The sequence below is a fragment of the Trachypithecus francoisi genome, unplaced genomic scaffold (genome assembly GCF_009764315.1).
Source record: "Trachypithecus francoisi isolate TF-2019V2 unplaced genomic scaffold, Tfra_2.0 Lachesis_group10, whole genome shotgun sequence".
Lineage (NCBI taxonomy): Eukaryota > Metazoa > Chordata > Mammalia > Primates > Cercopithecidae > Trachypithecus > Trachypithecus francoisi.
This window is the reverse complement of record NW_022681455.1, coordinates 10848110-10869798: the sequence shown is the minus strand read 5'-3', so window position 1 is coordinate 10869798 and position 21689 is coordinate 10848110. Positions and strand designations below refer to the sequence as shown.

The following is a 21689-nucleotide window of genomic DNA, read 5'->3' as shown; positions in this document are numbered from 1 at the left end:
GGTTGGATGGCTGTGACCGTTTCTCAAAATAAGACAACAATGATATTTGCTACATTGACAGACTTTTCCTTTCATAAAAGGTTTATCTGTAATATGTGAGACTGTTTGATAGCATTTTACCTACAGTAGAACTTCTTTCAAAATTGAAGTCAGTCTTCTCAAATCCTGCCACTGCTTTGTCAACTTAGTTTATGTAATATTCTAAATCCTTTGTTCTTGATTGGGCACTGGTTCATGCCTGTAATCCCAGTACTTTGGGAGGCCAAGGCAGGTGGATCACTGAGGCCAGGAGTTCGAGACCAGCTTGGCCAACATGGCAAAACCCCATCTCTACTAAAAGTATAAAAATTAGCCAGGTGTGTTGGTACGCACCTGTAATCCCAGCTACTGGGGGAGTGATGGTGATGGGTGAGGTCTGAGGAACAAAAATCACTTGATCCTGGGAGGCGGAGGTTGCAGTGAGCCAAGATTGTGCCACTGCACTCCAACCAGAGTCTCACTCTGTCTCAAAAAAAAAAACCAAAACAACACATTCTTTTTTGTCTTTTTAGCAGTGTTAATAGCATCTCTACTAGAAGTACATTCCATCTTGATAAAACATTTTCTTTGTTCATCCATAAGAAACAATTCCTCACTCATTCAAGTTTGATTATGAGATTACAACATTTCAGTCATATCTTCAGGCTCCACTTCCCTTTTTTATTTATTAAAAAAAATTATATTTAGAGACAGAGTCTTACTCTGTCACCCAGGATGGAGTTTAGTGGTGTGGTCATAGCTCACTGTAACCTTGAACTCCTGGGCTCAAGCAATCCTCGTGCCTCAGCCTCCCAAGTAGCTGGGACTACAAGCGTGCCACTAAGCCCAGCTAATTTTTTAGTTTATGTAAAGAAGGGTATGATATGGTGCCCAGGCTGGTCTCAAACTCCTGGCCTCAACAGTCCTCCTGCCTTGGCCTCCCAAATCAATGGGATTACAGGCATCAGCCACCATGCCCAGCTGTTTCTTATTTCTTTGTATGACTCTAGTGTAACACTAAATTCTAATTAGTATTTAAATTTTTCTTAGTTTGGTGTAAAATAAAGTAGCATGTTATTTAAATAGAATACGAAATTTTAAAATAATGCTATTCCTTTCATACAAAACAAAAGTTTGCTTTATACTTACCTTACCCAATTGGGGTACTTATATTCCACAGAAAATTTACAAATAATACAGTTTTAAATAATATGCCAAATTAAATACGATACAAAAATTGATTCAAAGAATGGATATAATATAGACATCAATCTTCCAAGATCTGATTTGGAATAATATAGATTATATTTAGTAACAAAGGAATCATACAAGCCATTATGCCATTGTCGAACATAAATAGCACAGTACCATGTAAATGAGGCATTTACCAAGTGAGTATTACCAGTGAGTTATATGTGAACTTCATTTTAGATAGACAAATGAGTTACTGACAAATAGTTAACACAATAGTATTTATATTATTTATAATTTTTCCCTTTGCTCTAAGTTGCCAGTACAATTTTTGAAGAGACTTGTTCATGAAAATTCATGATATCCTTGTTTTCTTTCTTTAGGGTGTCTATAAGAATGGAAGCGCTGTTTCCTTGCCAGATTCCTTCATGCTGTATCTCATGAACCTTTGTAATCTTGGGGAGGAGCCTGTATTGAATGATGACAAACCTGTCACCAGTGTAGCAACAACAGTGTGAGAGCAAAAACAAATAAAAATTAAGAAGCGTTCAAATTTACATTCAACAAGGAAGTCATTTCAATCAACAACTTCTGCTGCATTATTTTTCCAAGATGAACCGCTACACAACCATGAGACAGTTGGGGGACGGCACGTATGGGAGTGTGCTTATGGGCAAAAGTAATGAATCCGGGGAGCTGGTGGCCATCAAAAGGTACTGTGTATGACACTGCCAACTTCACCTTTGAAAACTCTGCTCTTTGTTTTCCTGTCCTCACTTAAGAATATATACCAGCACAGGCCGGGCGCGGTGGCTCACGCCTGTAATGCCAGCACTTTGGGAGGCCGAGGTGGGTGGATCATGAGGTTAGGAGTTTGAGACCAGCCTGGCCAACATGGTGAAACCCTGTCTCTACTAAAAATACAAAAATTAGCCGGGCATGGTGGCATGCACCTGTAATCCCAGCTACTCAGGAGGCTGAGGCAGGAGAATTGCTTGAACCCGGGAGGTGGAGGTTGCAGTGAGCTGAGATCATGCCACCACACTCCAACCTGGATGACAGAGTGAGACTCCGTCTAAAAAAAAAAAAAAGAAAAAATATACACACACACACACACACACACACACATACACACACAAGCACAGGTTGGGTGCAGTGGCTCATGCCTGTAATCCCAGCACTTTGGGTTGAGGTCAGGAGTTTGAGACCAGTTTGGCCAACATGGTGAAACCCTATCTCTACTAAAAATACAAAATTTAGCCAGGCATGGTGGTGCACACCTGTAATCCCAGCTACTCGGGAGGCTGAGGCACGAGAATCGCTTGAACCCGGGAGGCAGAGGTTGCAGTGAGCTGAGATTGCACCACTGCACTCCAGCCTGGACAACAGAAGGAGACTCCATCTCAAAAAAAAAAAAAAAATACATATGTATATATATACACACATACACACATACATACACACACACAGAAGCACAGAAGGAGGTCTAGTTTAGATCAAATAGCATTTGGCTCATGTGGAATGTCATTCTTGGAAAAGAACATTGCCAAAGAGGAATTCTGCTGTTTTTCGTGTATATTATTTTAATTGCCAGGCTTGTCCAGCTACACTGAAAAACCAAAACATATGAGTACCTCCTTTTTCATATATATAATACATTTGGACCAAAACTATAGGTAATCTTTGGGATGTTCTTCCAAATTTATTTGTTGGTTTTCACTTTTGTTTGTGTTTTTTGAGATGGGGGTCACCCTCTGTTGCCCAGGCTGGGGTGCTGTGACATGATCATGGCTCACTGCAGTCTTGACCTACCAGGCTCAAGCGATCTACCTACCTCGGCCTCCCAAAGTGCTGGAATTACAGGCGTGAACCACCATTCCTGACCCGTTTTTCACATTTAAAGTTGAATGCAGAGTAGGGCTTATCATTTCTTTAAAACAAGGTCTCAAAATCAGATGGTATTCACAATGTCAAATTGAGTTCTGAATGATATATGTTATATTCCTGAACTTATGAAATAGAATTAATTGTTTTTAACTTGTTTTTAATCCACTGTGTTTTTCTATTGCTGCATAACAAAATATCCCCAAAGTTTAGTGATTTAAAAGAAGATACATTTATTAATTCATATAGTTTCTGTGGGTCAGGAATTTGGAAGTAGCTTAGCTGGGTAGTTCTGGCTTGGGTTCTCTCATGGCAGTCAGATAATTGGCCAAAGTTGCAGTTATCCGAAGGCTTGACTGGGGCTGGAGGATCTACTTCGAAGGTGGCTCACTCTTGGTTTGCTAGGGCTGCTGTAACAAAGTACCACAGACCGGGTGGCTTAAACAACAGAGATTTATTTCCTCACAGTTCTGGAGGCAAGAAGTGCAAGATCAAGGTATCTGCAGTTTGGTTTCTTCTGAGGCCTCTCTCCTGGGCTTGTAGACAGCCACATCCTCCCTAGGTCTTTATATGATCTTCTCATTGTGCATGTCTGTGTCCACATTTCCCCCCTATTTTTTTTTCAAGACAGAGTTTCACTCTGTCACCCAGGCTGAGGTATGGTGGTGCAAACATAGCTCAGTATAGCCTCAGCCTCCAGAGCCTGAACTGTCCTCCTGCCTCAGCCTCCAGAGTAGTTGGGACTATAGGTATATACCACCACACTTGGCTAATTTTTTAAAAATATTTTTGTAGAGATGGGGTCTTGCCATGTTGCCCAGGCTCCTCTTATAAGGACACCAGTCATATCAGATTTGGGCCTACCTGAAAAACCTCAGGTAACCTTAATTACCTTTTTAAAGACCCTATCTTCAGATACTGTCACACTGTGAAAGTCTAGGGGCTAGGACTTCAATATAGGAGTTTTGGGGGACACAGTTCAACCCATCACACTCACTCACAGGGTTGGCATATTTGTACTGGCTGTTGGCAAGAGGCACCTCAGTTCCCTTTTCCAGAGGCTCCTTCCTTGGGCCTTTCCAGAGGGTTGTATGAATACCCCTGGGACACGGTGGTCGGCTTCCCCCAGAACCTGTCTCAGACTCATCGGATACACATCTCCACATCACCACATCAACCAAATTATAACAATCTAAAATTTAAATGCTTTAGCAAGAGTTTTAAAATATTATGATCTAAACCATCACATGTACAAGGAAATAACTTCATAAAATATTTTTAAACAGTCATTATCATCAGATAAGTAAATATATAATATACAATAATGGAAATGAAAAATTTATTGAATAGGCTTAATAAAATTCAATACTCATTTGTGATTTGATGAATTTAAAAAAAAACCTTGGTTTCTTAAAAAACTTTTGATTAAAAAAAGCCTCTTGGCTGAACGCAGTGGCTCACACCTATAATCCCAGCACTTTAGGAGGGTGAGGCAGGAGGATCACTTGAACCTAGGAGTTTGAGACCAGCTTGGCAACATGGTGAAACCCCGCCTCTACAGAAAATACAAAAATTAATTGGGCATGGTAGCACGCACCTGCAGTCCCAGCCACTTGGGAGGCTGAGGTGGGAGGATTGCTTGAGCCCAGGAGGTCGAGGCTGCAGTGAGCCAAGATAGTGCCACCACTACTGCACTTCAGCCTAGGTGACCTAGTGAGACCCTATCTTAAGAAAAAAACAAAACTCTTAGCAAATAGGAATAAAAAGAAACTTCCCTAACCTGAGAAAACCTATATAATTCATATTAATGTGAAATATCAGAAGTAATATCAGTACATTTAGTTTGAAAACCCCAAATGCCTGCTAGCAGTCCTGCTGATTAGGATTGCATTGGGGATACTCACTACTGCAATAAGACAGAAACCTAAGAAGTGAGTGTTATTAGACAAAATGAGCTGAAATAGCCCTCATTTGTAGATTAAATGATTATGTAAATTCACACAAAGAAATACTTTATTGTACACAAATACATCCATACAGAAAAATATTTTTAAAGGCATGGAAAGATACACCCCAAAATCCATGATAGCCGTGGTTTCTGGGGAGAAGGGTAGGAGAATCAGAAGGGGCGTTGGGTCTTGGATGTGGTCCCACAGATGGTTATTACTGTCTGGTTTTATATGACAAAATGTTCATCATTTTTTTCTGAGTGGCAAAATATGGTATTTGTTTTATTCTTCAAAAATATGGTATTTTGTGTTGTTTTGTTTTGTTTTGAGATGGAGTCTCGCTCTGTTGCCCAGGCTGGAGTGCAGTGGCGCTATCTCAGCTCACCACAAACTCCGCCTCCCGGGTTCAAACAATTCTCCTGCCTCAGCCTCCCGAGTAGCTGAATTATAGGTATGTGCTAACACGCCCGGCTAATTTTGCATTTTTAGTAGGGACAGGGTTTCTCCATGTTGGTCAGGCTGGTCTTGAACTCACGACCTCAGGTGATTCACTAGCCTCAGCCTCCCAAAGTGCTGGGATTACAGGCGCGAGCCACCGTGCCGGCCTACTGTACTCTTTTTTTTTTTTTTTTTTTTTTTTTTTTTTTTTTTTTTGAGAGTGGAGTCTCGCTGTGTCGCCCAGGCTGGAGTGCAGTGGCGCGATCTTGGCTCACTGCAAGCTCCGCCTCCCGGGTTCCCGCCATTCTCCTGCCTCAGCCTCCCAGTAGCTGGGACTACAGGCGCCCGCCACCTCGCCCAGCTAGTTTTTTTTTTGTATTTTTAGTAGAGACGGGGTTTCACCGTGTTAGCCAGGAGGGTCTCGATCTCCTGACCTCGTGATCCACCCGCCTCGGCCTCCCAAAGTGCTGGGATTACAGGCTTGAGCCACCGCGCCCGGCTGTACTCTTTTTTAAATGGGAAAGCAAAAGCTTTCCCACATCCCATCCAGAATGCATCAGGTTTCTTCTCGTTGATCAGAAGTGTACCACATGGCATCCCTAGCTGCAGAGAGGATGGGAAACTGATTACTTAGCTGAGCATTTTATATCCCTGTGTAAAAGCTGACTCTGAATGAAGAGGAAGAGAAGGAGGGCCTTCGGCTAGTCGGCTTACCATGTGTCTGCCACATGCAGTATCTACTGTGTGCTGAGCAGTGCTCCACCTTAGGCAAGGATGGAGCAAAAGTGAATGAGAAGAGGAGTCCCATGGAAGACTTGAAGAAAATTGAAAAATTCATTTATCACAGAATTGTTAAACTACTACTGTGTTTCATGATCAGGACAAAATGGGGACAAGATAGATGTCTTACAGTATAATCAGAAAGACCAACAGATTCAAGAAGTTACAACATCAAGTTTGCTACGTCCTACGATGGGGGAATATTGGGTCCTATGGGAGCCTAGAGAAGCCACACTGGAAAGGTATCATAAAAGGCTTCCTAAATCAATGAGACCTCAAGAATGAGAGAAAATTATTTTTTTTAAAAGTGGGGGGTGGATGGGGAAATGCTCCAGGGAGTAAGAAATAGTATGTATGAAGCCCTGGAGGCAAGCGAGAGTGTGTGAGGGCCTAACTGGGGCTGAGTAACTGAAAGAAGCGTAGGTGACTGGAATGTGGATTACAAGTGGGCAGAGGAGGGACGTGAGGCTAACAGGTGAAGTCGTGAAGCCAGATGAAGGAGTCTGTATATCTTGAGGACTAGAAGGTCATGAAGGATTTTAAGCAGAATTGTTCATGTGATCAAATTTTTAGAAATGGCTGGTTAGCAGAAGACTGGAGACTTGATTGAAGAGGTCAAGACTGGACACAGGGACACAGTTAGAAGATCGGTACAGTCATCTTGGTTAGAGTTAGAAGGTCAGTGCAGTCATCTTGGTTAGAAGTGGTGGTGGCCTGACAGGAAAATAACTTTGGGGATGGATGTAAGTGGATACAGTCAAGGGACATTTAGGAAGCAGGCTGTATAGAAACTGGTGACTGGACATGAGGGTGGAGGGTGGAGTAAAAGATGGGGAAGAGTCCAGGCTAACTCCTGGGATTCTGGCTTAAATGTATGGTGGTGGTGCCATGTACCATGTCAAGGAGGGGAAAATCACAGGCTTTAGGGGTAAAGCTGAATTCAGTCTGGGGCACAATGACTTTAAGATGACTTTTAGTCAATTGAATATTTGTATTTAAATCTCAAAACAGAGGTGCAAGCTAATGATTTGGAATGGTTAGTCTACAGATGGTAATTAAAACTCTCTAGAGGGAGAAGAAAAGAGAGGTCCTCATTTGAAGCACTGAGAAACCATGGCATATAAAGGATGGGCCCTGGAATAGGATCTTACAAAAAAAGTCTAAGGAACTACCAGAGAAATAGGGGAGAAACCAGGAGAGTGTAGAAAATATCTGAAACCGAGGGAAAGATCTAAAGAAGCAGAAACGTGTATCAAGAAGTCTTGAGTGTGGTGATTCCAGAGCTCTTTCAATGGCTCAACATTTACCCAAGAAATTCATATGTTTTCTATGATTTTCATGCTGAGTGGTTAGCATTGTTTTTGTCCTCAAATGTGTCATCTAATGACCACCTTATGGCTACTTCACCTCCAGGCATTACATCCATGCTCAAGGAGGGAAGAAAAGAGAATAATACCAGCAAACTCTTCTCATCTTTTATGAAGAAGTAATAATTCTTTCCCAGGAAGTCCTCAAGGACATCCCCTTACATCTTACCGGCTAGCACTGGGTCACGTGGTCTCTCTTCCAAAGGAGGCTGAGAGAGTATTTACTCTTCCAGTCTCTGTTTTAGGAGGCAGAAGGAAAGGGGCTGGAAATGGCCTTGTGATATTTCAACAATATCATCTGCTGTGGTGTTCCTTGGGTTTGGGGAATGTGACATAACTGGCGGCCGTGGTGAGCATTGTTCCAGTGGAATAGTAGAAGCCAGACTGTAGTGGGACAAGGAGTAGCGGGAAGTAGGGCAGTGGAGGCGTGGAGCTTTGGAGAGCTGTGAAGGATGAGTTACTGAGTTGCTAAGAAAGACACAAAAGAGTTTCCCAGTGTCAGGAAGAGTCCGCCTGAAATTACACGGGATGAATGTGAAAGTGGAGCTGCTGGGAGCATTTTCGTGACTTTTCTTTCCACCTCCACCCATCTGTATGGAGAGGGGAGACTGGAGGATGACAAGGCAGGAGCAGTGGAACGATGGGAGAAGGGGATGTTCAGAATGTGTGTGTGATCTTGAGAACATAGTGGATGAAAGGCTGATGGTGGGGCCAAGCAGGATGAGGAGGCAAGCCTTGCCACTCAGGTGGTTGTAGGAATAGCCACAAGTTGAACAAGAAAGAGGTTGTATAAAGAAGTTTCGAGGGTAATGACGGTGAAAAGGATAGGAGGTTATGATCAAGAGTCTGAAGTTGGAAAGGTTGTTAGGTCTTGGACAGCAGGACCGTTCCTCATAACAAGGCGTTTATGAGTCACTGTGGTAGGACAGACGTGAACATCTCTTAGGAGTTAAGCAACTGTGAAGGCAGGCTACTGGCAAGGTTAACAGTTTAACCTACACTGACTATTCTCTATAGCCGTTACTCCTCAAGTCTGAATGAGATAGTTATGTTATCTACAAGAGTCATACAAGCAGGCTTTGCCATCTCTTTAAAGCCTGATATACAGGGATAAACTTTATCTGAAAATTACAGATACTAGAGTCCTCATTCTCCCTTCTCATTGTTTTTGTTTGTTACCAAAACAATGCACATCCCATAATAACCAATCAATCTTTTGCTTGGAGATAGAAAATTTTAGGCATTTCCAATTTAGGCTTAAATATTCTAGGTGTATCTTGTTGGGTAACACTTTAAGCTCCATTGATACTTTTCCCCTAAAATTAAAAATAAATTCCAGGCCGGGTGTGGTGGCTGACACCTGTAATCCGAACACTTTGGGAGGCAGATCACTTGAAGTCAGGAGTTACAGAGCAGCCTGACCAACATGATGAAACCCCATCTCTACTAAAAATACAAAAATTAGCTGGTTGTGGTGGCGTGTGCCTGTAATCCCAGCTACTCAGGAGGCTGAGGCAGGAGAATCACTGGAACCCAGGAGGTGGAGGTTGCAGTGAGCCGAGATCATGCCACTGCACTCCAGCCCGGGCAACAGAGTGAGACTCTTTCTCAAAATAAATAAATAAATAATAAGTAAATTCTACATTGAATACATTTTGTGGAGTAGCTGAAGAAGAGCTGCCTAGCCTTAATTTTCAGAGTGGGCGGTAAACATGTCCCCTTGAAGGGAAACTGATTACCTGGAAGAAGGTGTTTTCATTCTAAAAACCTTTTAAACAAAAGAGCCAGAGTTGGGGGCTGGGAGTGGGGGGTTTCTGTTGAAATTAGACAAGTTCAGCTATGGAATTTAACAAGTTCCGTGTGTTACTAGTTACAGCGTTTAACATGTTCCATATGGAATTTAACAAGTAGGAATTAAACCAGTTCAGAATTACGTTGAGAAGCAGAGAAGAAGCTGAATGCTAGCCCTCTGCTTTTCCGGAGTTGGCCTGAAGAAGCAAGGGCATGGCATGACAGTTGGTAGATGACGGATAGGGTGGTGTAATCTGCTAATGTGAACATGGAGAAGAAAATCTGTGCCTAATTCAGCAGGCAAATCTTTTGAGCGGTCTAGAAATGCAGTCAAAACTGGCTAGGATATGTTGGAGGGGGAATGGTTAGAAGTTGAGAGAACGCTACACTGAACAAAATAAGAGGTTCCTTTTTGACTATTTCCTTTGGGGAGTTTTAATTTAGATCACTGATGTCTTTTCTGCTGCCATTTTTTTAAAGTTATATACTTTATGTTAGAGGATGGTAGAAAGATTCCCCCACTTCATTAAGTTAATAAATATCTATTAAGCCCTCTGCCCTTTAAGAACTTGAGAGGTAGTTCCATTTCTGAAGTTGATTTCCTGTGTCAGATGGGAACACCATGGTACCATCTCTGATTTGTTCATTGCCCTGGCATGGGGTAGATATTGACGAATTAATAAATAACGAAAGATGGCAAGGACCCTAAAAGGAAATGCCTTTTCTTAGCTATTCTAAGCAATTGGTTTACCTTTGGGATAGTCATTTTGCAAGGAAACTTCTGTTGTAGATAGATACATGCATTGCCTTAGGGAAGTACTGCTGAGAAGTGGTATTTGCTGGAAAGAAGAAGAGATGAAGAGAGTACATCTGGATGGATGAAGAGAACACAGATTTTTTTTTTTTTTTTTTTTTTTTTGAGACGGAGTTTCGCTCTTGTTGCCCAGGCTGGAGTGCAGTGGCACGATCTCGGCTCACTGCAACCTCTGCCTCCCAAGTCCAAGCGATTCTCCTGCCTCAGTCTCCCAAGTAGCTGGGATTATAAGCATGCGCCACCATGCCCAGCTAATTTTTGTATTTTTAGTAGAGACGGGGTATCTCCATGTTGGCCAGGCTGGTCTCAAATTCCTGACCTCAGGTGATCCACCCACCTTGGCCTCCCAAAGTGCTGAGATTACAGGCATGGACCACCACGCCAGGCCCAGAATTTTAAAAGTATCCAATCTTTTAGAAGCCAAATAAAAATATGTTCAAGTTACTTTTCACAGTTCAGTGATAATTGAAACTTTCATTCTACCTGTAAGATCTGCACTCTCACTGGGCATGCTGATGTGCACCTGTAGTCCCAGCTACTCCAGAGGCTGAGGCAGGCGGACTGCTTGAGCTCAAAAGTTAGAGGCTGTAGTGCGCTATGACCGAGCCTGTGAATAGCCACTGCACTCCAGCCTGGGCAACACAGGGAGACTTTGTCTCTAAAAAAAAAAAAAATCCGAGGCAAGGAGCAGTGGCTCACACCTGTAATCCCAGCACTTTGGGAGACTGAGGCGGGGCGGATCACGAGGTCAGGAGATGGAGACCATCCTGGGTAACAGGGTGAAACCCTGTCTCTGCTGAAAATACAAAAAATCTGCCAGGCGTGGTGGCTGGCGCCTGTAGTCCCAGCTACTTGGTATACTGAGGCAGGAGAATGGCGTGAACTCAGGAGGCAGAGCTTGCAGTGACCCGAGATTGTACCACTGCACTCCAGCCTGGGCGACAGAGCAAGACCCTGTCTAAAAACAACAACAAAAAAATCAAATCTGGCCGGGCATGGGCACATTATGCTTCAGCAGGACATTTTATAAATCTGTAGCACTGAAAGGTGTCTTTTAATAAGCTAGTAAACCCCCATTTCATCACACTTCTTCATAAATGTCTAGTACCTGAGTAACTGCAAATGAAATTCTCATTCACTAAGGATATTTTGGAAATAATAGCAGTGATGCCCTTTATGTCATCTTTGTGATGTCCTTTATGTCATCTTACAGTCAATCACAGATATTGGTAAAAATGAAAACATCTAGTAGTTATTGAGTGCTGAACTAAGCAGTTTGCAAGAAGCTCTTCTTATGCAGTAGTTTCTACTGTATGGCTAACTAAGAAATTTGAGGCATAGACTGGTCATTGGGTAACTTGTCCAAAGTCCTACGGTGAGTGACTGGGCCAGGATTTGAATCCAGGCAGTGTGGTTCCAAAGCCTCTGTTCTTGGCCATGATGTTGTGCTGCCAATTTTTACTCATTTCCTCACCTGTGTATTATACCCCTATAGAGCCTCTGGATCATAAGGATTATTGTAATTAATAAAGACAATGCTAAGCTTCCCAAGGATCTTCTGGAACATCTCGGTATGAGATTATATTACTAAATGAAAGCAGCATGGCGTATTTGGTTTTTCTTTTTCACAGCCCAGCCTTATAATTCCCATACCTGAAGAAACATTTTTTAGAATATGAATCCTGTTTTTTATCCCGTGTTTTGTATGGTGACTAAAAATCTGTTCATATAAAAACACATGTTCATGTAAAAACACAACAATGAACTATGGTGTATATAGTGGAAATACTTTTTACCCTAAATACACTTTTGGTATATTTATCTCTAGTAGAAACCAACATTGGGATGAAAGAGGGGAAGTAAAGAACAAAATTCAAGAAAGCCATTTCTTTTTTTGAGACAGAGTCTCATCTGTCGCCCAGGCTGGAGTGCGGTGGCGCAATCTCAGCTCACTACAACCTCTGCCTCCTGGATTCCAGAGATTCTCCTGCCTCAGCCTCCCTAGTAGCTGGGACTACAGGTGCCTGCCACCACGCCCAGCTAATTTTTTTATATTTTTAGTAGAGACGCGGTTTCACCATGTTAGCCAGGATGGTCTTGAACTCCTGACTTTGTGATCCGCCCGCCTCACCCTCTCAGAGTGCTGGGATTATAGGCATGAGCCACCGCTCCTGGCCAAGAAAGCCATTTCTTTTTTTTGAGACAGAGTCTCACTCTGTCGCCTGGGCTGGAGTGCAGTGGCCGGTTCTCAGCTCACTGCAAGCTCTGCCTCCCGGGTTTATGCCATTCTCCTGCCTCAGCCTCCGAGTAGCTGGGACTACAGGCGCCCGCCACCTTGCCCGGCTGGTTTTTTGTATTTTTTAGTAGAGACGGGGTTTCACCGTGTTAGCCAGGATGGTCAAGAAAGCCATTTCTAACGTTTAGAGTTACTTCTGAATTTTTGCCGACTTAAATAATTTAAGTAAGGAGACATTTAACTATGGGTCTCTTGTCTAAAGCTGATGTAATGATATGAGAGTTATCAGATCAGATTATTTGACTACATTTGCTCAAAATTTGTGGTTTCTTTTCCTAACTCCCTCTGAAGTATAGTGTTTTGTATTTATCTCTTAAGTTCTAAAAAGAGAGGAACTTGAAAGGGACCGTTTAAGAAAGGCACAATTAAACTGATTAGAGAAATGTTAAGAACTCACCCAGAAAGGAAGATTAATGGTAATTTTTTCACTTTTGCGTTAAAGCTGATGTTTGGATGTGACATAGGCCTAACAAGTAGCCTTGAGATACAGGAGGTGATTTCCTTGTAAGGATGAGGAAAGGGAGAGAGAGCTCGTCCAAAGTGAACCAATGCTGGAGTAAGAAAGCCGGCAGCGTAATGTGTGTCTTTGAATTCTCAATCCCTGAACACTAAACTTTCCCTAATTTATTTTAGGATGAAGAGAAAGTTCTATTCTTGGGATGAGTGCATGAACTTGAGAGAAGTTAAGGTAAAATCCTGAAGATGAAAAGAACCTGGAAGGCCTCATGCTACCTGAGGATAGTAGTTAAGATTATTTTATTCTCTGTGGGAAGCATTCTGAAGATAATTGTGTTTGTTTTTCCTTTATATTCATTTCTCATTTCTTTTGGTTCTGATGTCAGTGGAGAACAGCATATAATTATATCCTCACATTTGAAAGTTCACTTTCACTTTTAAGAGAGCATCTTAAAATCATATTACGCAAAGACAACTTTTCTTTTCTTTTTTTTTTTTTTGAGACAGAGTCTTACTCTGTCACCCAGGCTGGAATGCAGTGGCATGATCTCGGCTCACTGCAACCTCCACCTCCTGGGTTCAAACGATTCTCCTGCCTCAGCTTCCCGAGTAGCTGGGACTACAGGTGTGTGTCACCATGCCCAGCTAATTTTTGTATTTTTAGTAGACACAAGGTCTCACCATGTTGGCCAGGCTGGTCTCAGAACTCCTGACCTCAGGTGATCCGCCCACCTCAGCCTCCCAAAGTGCTGAGATAGCAGGCATGAGCCACCGCGCTCAGCCACCGAAGACATCTTTTTAAATAACTACATACTATTTCCTTAGATTTTATGCTTAAAGATTTGGATATAATTTTGGATACCTTTGCATGGTTAAGTCAGACAAAAGTTAGACCTATTTATAAACCAAGGGAAAAATGTAACAGATTGAAATGTTTAATAGCTATTGCTGGCTTGGTTTATTGTTTGCAGTTAACGTTCATTACTTAAAGCAATTATGGAGATATTAAAATATAATTAATTAATGAACCCAGGAGAAATGGAAAATTACATAATTATCATACTTAGCATTGATACGATTTTGCCAACTTTTATAAGTTTTTTACAGAAATTTTAATGCGTATTTGTTATTTTTCAGTCTCTGAAGAAACTTAATCATGCCAATGTTATTAAATTGAAAGAAGTTATCAGAGAAAATGACCATCTTTATTTTATATTTGAATATATGAAAGAAAACCTCTATCAATTAATGAAAGACAGGTATGTTTTTATTCACATTTTCCCCTGTTATTCCCTCCATGAGTTCTTTTGATCCTTTCAATATGTCATACTTTACGAGATAAAAATTGATCACTCCAAAAGGTAAATTTAAATTAACTAGTTCTGTTACCTTTATCAAAGGGTAACATTTAACACTGAAGAAGAACCAGCTGTGACATAGCCAGCATCTTCCTGTTGTAAATCCTTGAAAGTGAAGTCCAGTATCTTACATAAATACACATACTATCTATTTATGCTTTTTAAAATACACATTTATGTATAGTTTAGTATTCAGTAATAAAGCTGGCCTTGGGCACTGTTGAGAAAATTATCTTGGTTGCTCTCCCAAGCATCTTGTGAAAGTTAATGAAAGAATGGAGAAAGGAATGAAGTTGCTTTCAAGAAAGGATCTAAAAAATTCATTCAGTAGAATGCACAAGTCAATGATCAGACTTGATGTGTTACCAATTCCAAGGAAGTTCACAATTTTTAAATATGTGTGGACAGAATCTGTACAAGGAGAGCTTCGGTCTTCCGCCCTGCGCTTGGGGAGATAATGTTTTGATGGTTGTTCTGGTCACATCTGGGAGATTAACATCCATTTTGCCTGCTTTTAAAGTGAGAAATGTTCAACAAAAAATCCTGAAATACTTAGAAATAATTTTCCAAAGTAATGATGTTGATTTCTCTCTGTTTCTTTCACACACACACACGCATACACTCACTCACTCAAGGTCTGAAGATGTTACGTGAATTCTTCTTTAATCATATTTTTCCCTTTCTCAAAACATATTTATTGAATGCCTCTTATGTTCCAGGCCAAAATCATTATAACATTAATATCAATTAAAATAAAAGTAAATTTCTGCCCCTCAAATCAGTTTTTACTTTTCTAAAGTCCCTTCTAGGCCTTGTCTATAGACATGCACGCCTTTTTACTTAGTTGTAATTTCAGTGGGACAAAATTTTTAATTTGATTCATTTACTTACAAGTATTTTTTATGTGGATATGTAGTCTTTATAGTTACTATAAATAATATATTCTGTTAAATGTCTATACTAAGCTTTACTTTTTGAACTATTTAAAATAAATATCAGTGCAAAAATAGGTTGATAATTATTATATAATATTGATGGAATTATTACCATTAAAGGTGATAATTATAAGGATTGTGAAAATGCTTCCAAGTGGAAAAAACAAACGAAATTGCGTGTATGTGACATTCATTCCTAATATAAAAGTTATGCATGCAAATGAATTAGGACTGGATTAGAATACTGAAAAATTAAAAGTTTCTTAATCACGTGGAATTATGAGTAATCTTAATTTTCAGCCTCTAATAAATTTTGTCCTGTAAAATATTAAAATGATATATACATACATGAAATATCAAGATACACTTGTTGAAGAAAAAAATGAAATACATAAATGCATGAAATATTAAATTTTCGTCTATTTTTGAAATATATATAAATCTGGCTGGATGCGGTAGTTCCTGTCTTTAATCCAGTACTTTGGGAGACTGAGGTGGGAGGATCACTTGAGCCCAGGAATTTGAGACCAGCCTGGGCAACATAGTGAGACTCCGTCTCTACAAAAAAATTTAAAAATTAGCCAGGCATGGTGGCACACACCTGTAGTCCTAGCTACTTGGAGGCTGAGGTGAGAAGATTGCTTGAGCCCAGGAGGTTGAGGCCACCCATAATCCCAGCCACTCAGGAAGGTGAGACAGGAGAGTTGCTTGAACCCGGGAAGCCAGCTAATTTTTGTATTTTTAGCAGAGACAGAGTTTCACCATGTTGGCCAGGAGGCAGAGGTTGCAGTGAGCCAAGATTGCACCACTGCACTGCAGCCTGGGCAACAGGGCAAGACTCCATCTCAAAATATATATATATATATGTATTTTTATATATATGCATTATATATGTGTGTGTGTATATATAGTATAGAGCTATACTAATACAGTAGCCACTAGTCAGATATGGCTATTTAGCTCCTGAAATGTTTGCATTGAGGAGTGTTGTAAATGTAAAATAAATTACACATCAGATTTTGAAAACTTGGTACAAAAGAGAAAATATCTTAATAATTTTTGTATTTCTTTTACTCCAGGATTGGTGACTCACACTTGTAATCCCAGCACTTTGAGAGGCCAAGGCGGGAGGATTGCTTGAGCCCCAGGAGTTTGAGACCAGTCTAGGCAACATAATGAGACCACGTGTCTCTCTTCTTTTCAGAGACAGAGTCTCGCTCTTTTACCCTGGCTGGAGGGCCGGAGTGCAGTGGTGCAAACATGGCTCACTGTAGCCTCGACCTCTCTGGCTCCAGCAATTCCGCTGCCTCAGTGAGGCCCCAAGTAGCTGGGACTACAGGCATGCGCCACCACGCCTGGCTGATTTTTATATTTTTAGTAGAGACAGGGTCTCACCATGTTGCCCAGGCTGGTCTCGAACTCTTAAACTCAAGGGATCCACCTGCCTTGGCCTCCCAGAGTGCTGGGATTACAGGCGGGAGCCACCGCACCCAGCCTGTGTCTCTTTTTCAAAAAACAAAAAAAAGGTAAATTTTAAAAATAAATAAATAATTTAAAAAAATTTTTTAGAGGCATGGTCTTGCTCTGTCACCCAAGCTGGAGTACAGTGGTGCAGTCAGCTCATTTTTATATTGATTACATGTTGAAATAATATTTGGCACATATTAGGTTAAATATATTGTTAAAAATTAATTTTACCTGTTTGATTTCTTTTAACATGGCTGCTAGAAAAATGATGTTAAGTACATAAGTAGCCATCATATATATTTCTTTCTTTTTTTCGCGGGGGATGGAATCTTACTCTTTCGCCCAGGCTGGAATGAAGTGGTGTGATCTCAGCTCACTGCAACCTCCGCCCACCGGGTTCAAGCGATTCTTCTGCCTTAGCTTCCTGAGTAGCTAGGATTACAGACATGTGCCGTCACGCCCAGCTAATTTTTATATTTTTAGTAGAGATGGGGTTTCACCATGTTGGCCAGGCTGCTCTTGAACTCCTGACCTCAGGTGATCCACCCACCTCGGCCTCCCAAAGTGCTAGGATTACAGGCATGAGCCACTGTGCCCAGCCAGCTCTTACATTTCTATTGGACAACACCAATATGCAGAATATAACTGAAGCGTTTATTTATATCTCTAACTTTATTTATTTTTTCCCTTTTTTTTTTTTTTGAGACAGGATCTCACTCTGTCACCATGCTGGAGTGGAGTGGCACAATCACAGCTCACTGCAGCCTCGAACTCCCAGGCTCAAGTGATCCTCCCACCTCAGCCTCTCCAGCAGTTGGACTATAGGCCTGCACCACCACACCTGGCTAATTTTTGTATTTTTTGTAGAGACAAGTTTTCACCATGTTACCCAGGCTGGTCTTGAACTGTTGGACTTAAGCGATCCTCCCACCTTGGCCTCCCAAAGTGCTTGGGATTATAGGCGTGAGCCACCGCACCCGGCCACCTCTAAAATTCTTGAAGCCTACATAATACAGATTCGCATGCTTGGCTTATCTGTTAGTAATTCAGTTTTTCAACTTGCTTTGCTCTTCTTGGAACAGTTTAAAATTCAGCTAGTTAGGCCGGGCACGGTGGCTCACGCCTGTAATCCCAGCACTTTGGGAGGCCGAGGTAGGCAGATCACCTAAGGTTAGGAGTTCAAGACCAGCCTGACCAACATGGAAAAACCCCATCTCTACTAAAAATACAAAACCAAGCATCGTGGTGCATGCCTATAATCCCAGTTACTCAGGAGGCTGAGACAGGAGAATTACTTGAACCCAGGAGGTGGAGGTTGCAGTGAGCCTAGATTGTGCCATTGCATGCCAGCCTGGGTAACAGAGAGCAAAACTCTGTCTCAAAAAATATATACGTATACACATATATTTTTATATGTGTACAATATATTCAGTTTTGGATTTGAGTTTTTACCTCACATCAAAACAAAAAAAAATGTAATTTTCATGTTTTAAATGTATGAGCTTTCACACTATCAATCTGTGAATCACACCTTTAACCAGTATGGTGAGGCCAGTAGAGGCTCCAAGGCAGGGGGAATATAATCCTTCTTTGGATTGGTTGGCTGGTTGCTTAACAGAATCATGTGACTGTTCGTTTCTTTACAGAAACAAGCTGTTCCCTGAGTCAGTCATCAGAAATATTATGTATCAAATATTGCAAGGGCTGGCTTTTATCCATAAACATGGTAGGTTTCTTTTAAGTTTCATTTTCCTGCCTCTTTAGCTTACTGTTGAGATTGTGCATAGGAATTACTTATAAAACTGTTAAATAACTTTATATTGGATAGCTATGAATTTGGGGTATGTGCCTATACACACCGACATTTTAATTTTAAAACTTTATAATTTCTGTGATTCTATATAAAATGGAATTTCTGGCTGGGCACGGTGGCTCACGTCCGTAATCTCAGCACTTTCGGAGGCCAAGGCAGGCAGATCACCTGAGGTCATGAGTTTGAGACCAGCCTGGCCAACGTGATGAAACCCCGTCTCTTCTAAAAAAATACAAAAATTAGCCAGGGATGGTGGCAGGCGCCTGTAATCCCAGCTACTCAGGAGGCCGAGGCAGGAGAATTGCTTGAACCCAGGAGGCGGAGGTTGCAGTGAGCTGAGATCACGCCATTGCACTCCAGCCTGGGCAACAGAGCGAGGCTCCATCTAAAAATAAAACACACACACACACACACGCACACACACACACACACATATCGGGCCGGGCTCACACCTGTAATCCCAGCACTTTGGGAGGCTGAGGCGGGTGGATCACCTAAGGTCACCCCATCTCTACTAAAAATATAAACAATTAGCCAGGTTGGTGGCTCGCGCCTATAATCCTGGCTACTTGAGAGTCTGAGGCAGGAGAATCGCTTGAAACCAGGAGGCAGAGATTGCAGTGAGCTGAAATCATGCCATTGCACTCCAGCCTGGGCAAAAGGAATGAAGCTCCATCTCAAAAAATAAATAAATAAATAAAATAGAATTTCTATAATCTACAATTATCTTCCACCATAGCAGAATTTTTTAACAGTTTAATCATCGTCAGCCTTTAGTCTCAATCATCATATACCCATCCTGTAACCTCATCCCCCTAATTTTATCATGGAAATGAAAAAAAACAAAGGACCCTGTTTTGGAAAAGATTCGACTGTTTTCATCTAGCATGACCAACTATTAACATTTAAATAGTTTGTAGCACCCGTGGAGCAGTGTTTTATAGTTTTCCTTAGTATTTACTTTTATTTGTTTCTATTCTGTGAATGGAAATTAAAGAAAGTATTAATACTTGTTCTATTTTCTATGAATTGTGTACTTTGATTAATGTAGTTTTTCATATCTATCAAACCAAAATAATTATTAGTCCAAAAAGTAAATATGATTTTTTTTAAAACATTTGTTTAGAATCACTGGATGTTTAGATATTAAATTAGAATGTTTGTCCTGTACCATTGCTGTGTTCTGAACATAGGCACTCAAAAATCACCATTAGTTTCCTTTCATGTCTCTTCCTGTATTTTTTTTTAATTATTGTTATTATTTGAGACAGGATCTCACTCTGATGCCCAGGCTGGAGTCCAGTGGTGCCATCATGGCTCACTGCAGCCTCGACTTCCTCAGCGCAGGTGATCCTCCCACCTCAGCCTCCCTAGTAGCTGGGACTACAGATGCATGCTTCCACACCCAGCTAATTTTTTATTTTTTGTAGAGATGAATTTTTCCCAGGCTGGTCTTGAACTCCTGGACTCAAGTGATCCTCCAGCCTCAGCCTCCCAAAGTGCTGGGATTACAGGCAGGAGCCATCACGCCCAGCCTTATCCTGTAGTTTATATTTTGTTTTTTTATTTTCTTCTCTAACTACTACAGGAATTATTTACCTTCCAAAAATGCTCTGCGGGATTCCATGTAAATTTTTTTTTTTTTTTTTGAGGCGGAGTCTCGCTCTGTCGCCCGGGCTGGAGTGCAGTGGCCAGATCTCAGCTCACTGCAAGCTCTGCCTCCCGGATTTAGGCCATTCTCCTGCCTCAGCCTCCCGAGTAGCTGGGACTACAGGCGCCCGCCACGTTGCCCGGCTAGTTTTTTTTGTATTTTTAGTAGAGACGGGGTTTCACCGTGTTAGCCAGGATGGTCTCGATCTCCTGACCTCGTGATCCGCCCGTCTTGGCCTCCCAAAGTGCTGGGATTACAGGCTTGAGCCACCGCACCCGGCTCCATGTAAATATTTTAAGAATACTTCTTAAACTTATAAAACTAATATTTTAAAAATGTTTTAAGAACATTAAAAAAACTTTTTATTTGTACCATATAAACTGTTGGGGTCTTTTAAAAGTCTAAATTCTGTAATGATACACTACACTTTATTGGCAAAGAACAGTAATGTATTAACTATATGGAAATAAGGGACATCTGCTATTTTAATTATTCATAATGAATTCCTGAGTTTTAATTGTTTTAAACTCTGGTCAGCGTGGTAACACTTGATATTTGCCTGGGTTGATTTATGCTGTTAGCAACATCTAAAGCGTAAGGCATTGAAGGAGGAAGTTCGATTAGGATTTTAAAACTGACTGAAAGAAATAACATATGAATAATCAAGAGTTGACTATAGAGTTGGCTACATAGTAATTTGGGAATAAGGACAATTGCTATAAGGACAATTACACATTTTTACAAAAGCCACATAATTCTTGCTGTTAAGCATCTCAGATGTAATACTTCAATAAAATAGATATTTTAAAATAGTTGTTTGGCTGCGCATGGTGGCTCACACCTGTAATCCCAGCACTTTGGGAGGCCAAGGCGGGCAGATGGAGATCACTTGCAGTGAGGAGTTCGAGACCAGCCTGGCCAACATGGCAAAAACCCGTCTCTACTAAAAATACAAAAATTAGCTGAGTGTCATGGCACGTGCCTGTAATCCCAGCTACTTGGGAGGCTGAGGCAGAAGAATCGCTTGAACCTGGGAGGCGGAGGTTAGTGAGTTGAGATCGTGCCACTGCAGTCCAGCCTGGGTGACAGAGCAAGACTCTGTCTCAAATAAATAAATAAAATAAAATAGTTGCTTTAAAAAAAAAAACTAATCTTTAGTTCAAATAGAACTGAATTACCAATATATGTATACTAGGATGGGGAAAGCCCCAGCTGCACAAATGTGTAATTGGTTTAGTTCTCTGAGACCTTATGAATTAGTGTCCCTCTGCTCTGCCTCACATGGTCCCATTCCTGTCATTACATTTGTTACAAAAGTGCAATGAATGTCTCTTGGACACAGTGAAATGGATGTTACCAACTATTTAGAGTAAGAAGTACCGGATAAACTTGGATTACAAAACTGTTAAACAGATGTCACAAACAGAGCCCACTCTGGCTTTGAAGTGATTAAAAACATTTAGGCTTAAAAAGTCTTCCCA

At 41.2% G+C, this 21689-nt stretch overlaps 1 protein-coding gene across 1 annotated transcript in view; it reads left to right on the top strand.

Annotated features, from left to right (window-relative positions):
• MAK (male germ cell associated kinase) overlaps window positions 1–21689 on the top strand; it is a 75655-nt gene that overhangs the window by 6418 nt on the left and 47548 nt on the right. Inside the window, 4 exon segments of the mRNA XM_033216213.1 lie at window positions 1593–1922; window positions 13162–13216; window positions 14122–14243; window positions 18391–18470. Coding sequence (XP_033072104.1) covers window positions 1822–1922; window positions 13162–13216; window positions 14122–14243; window positions 18391–18470 — 358 coding nt within the window. The 5' untranslated portion in view covers window positions 1593–1821.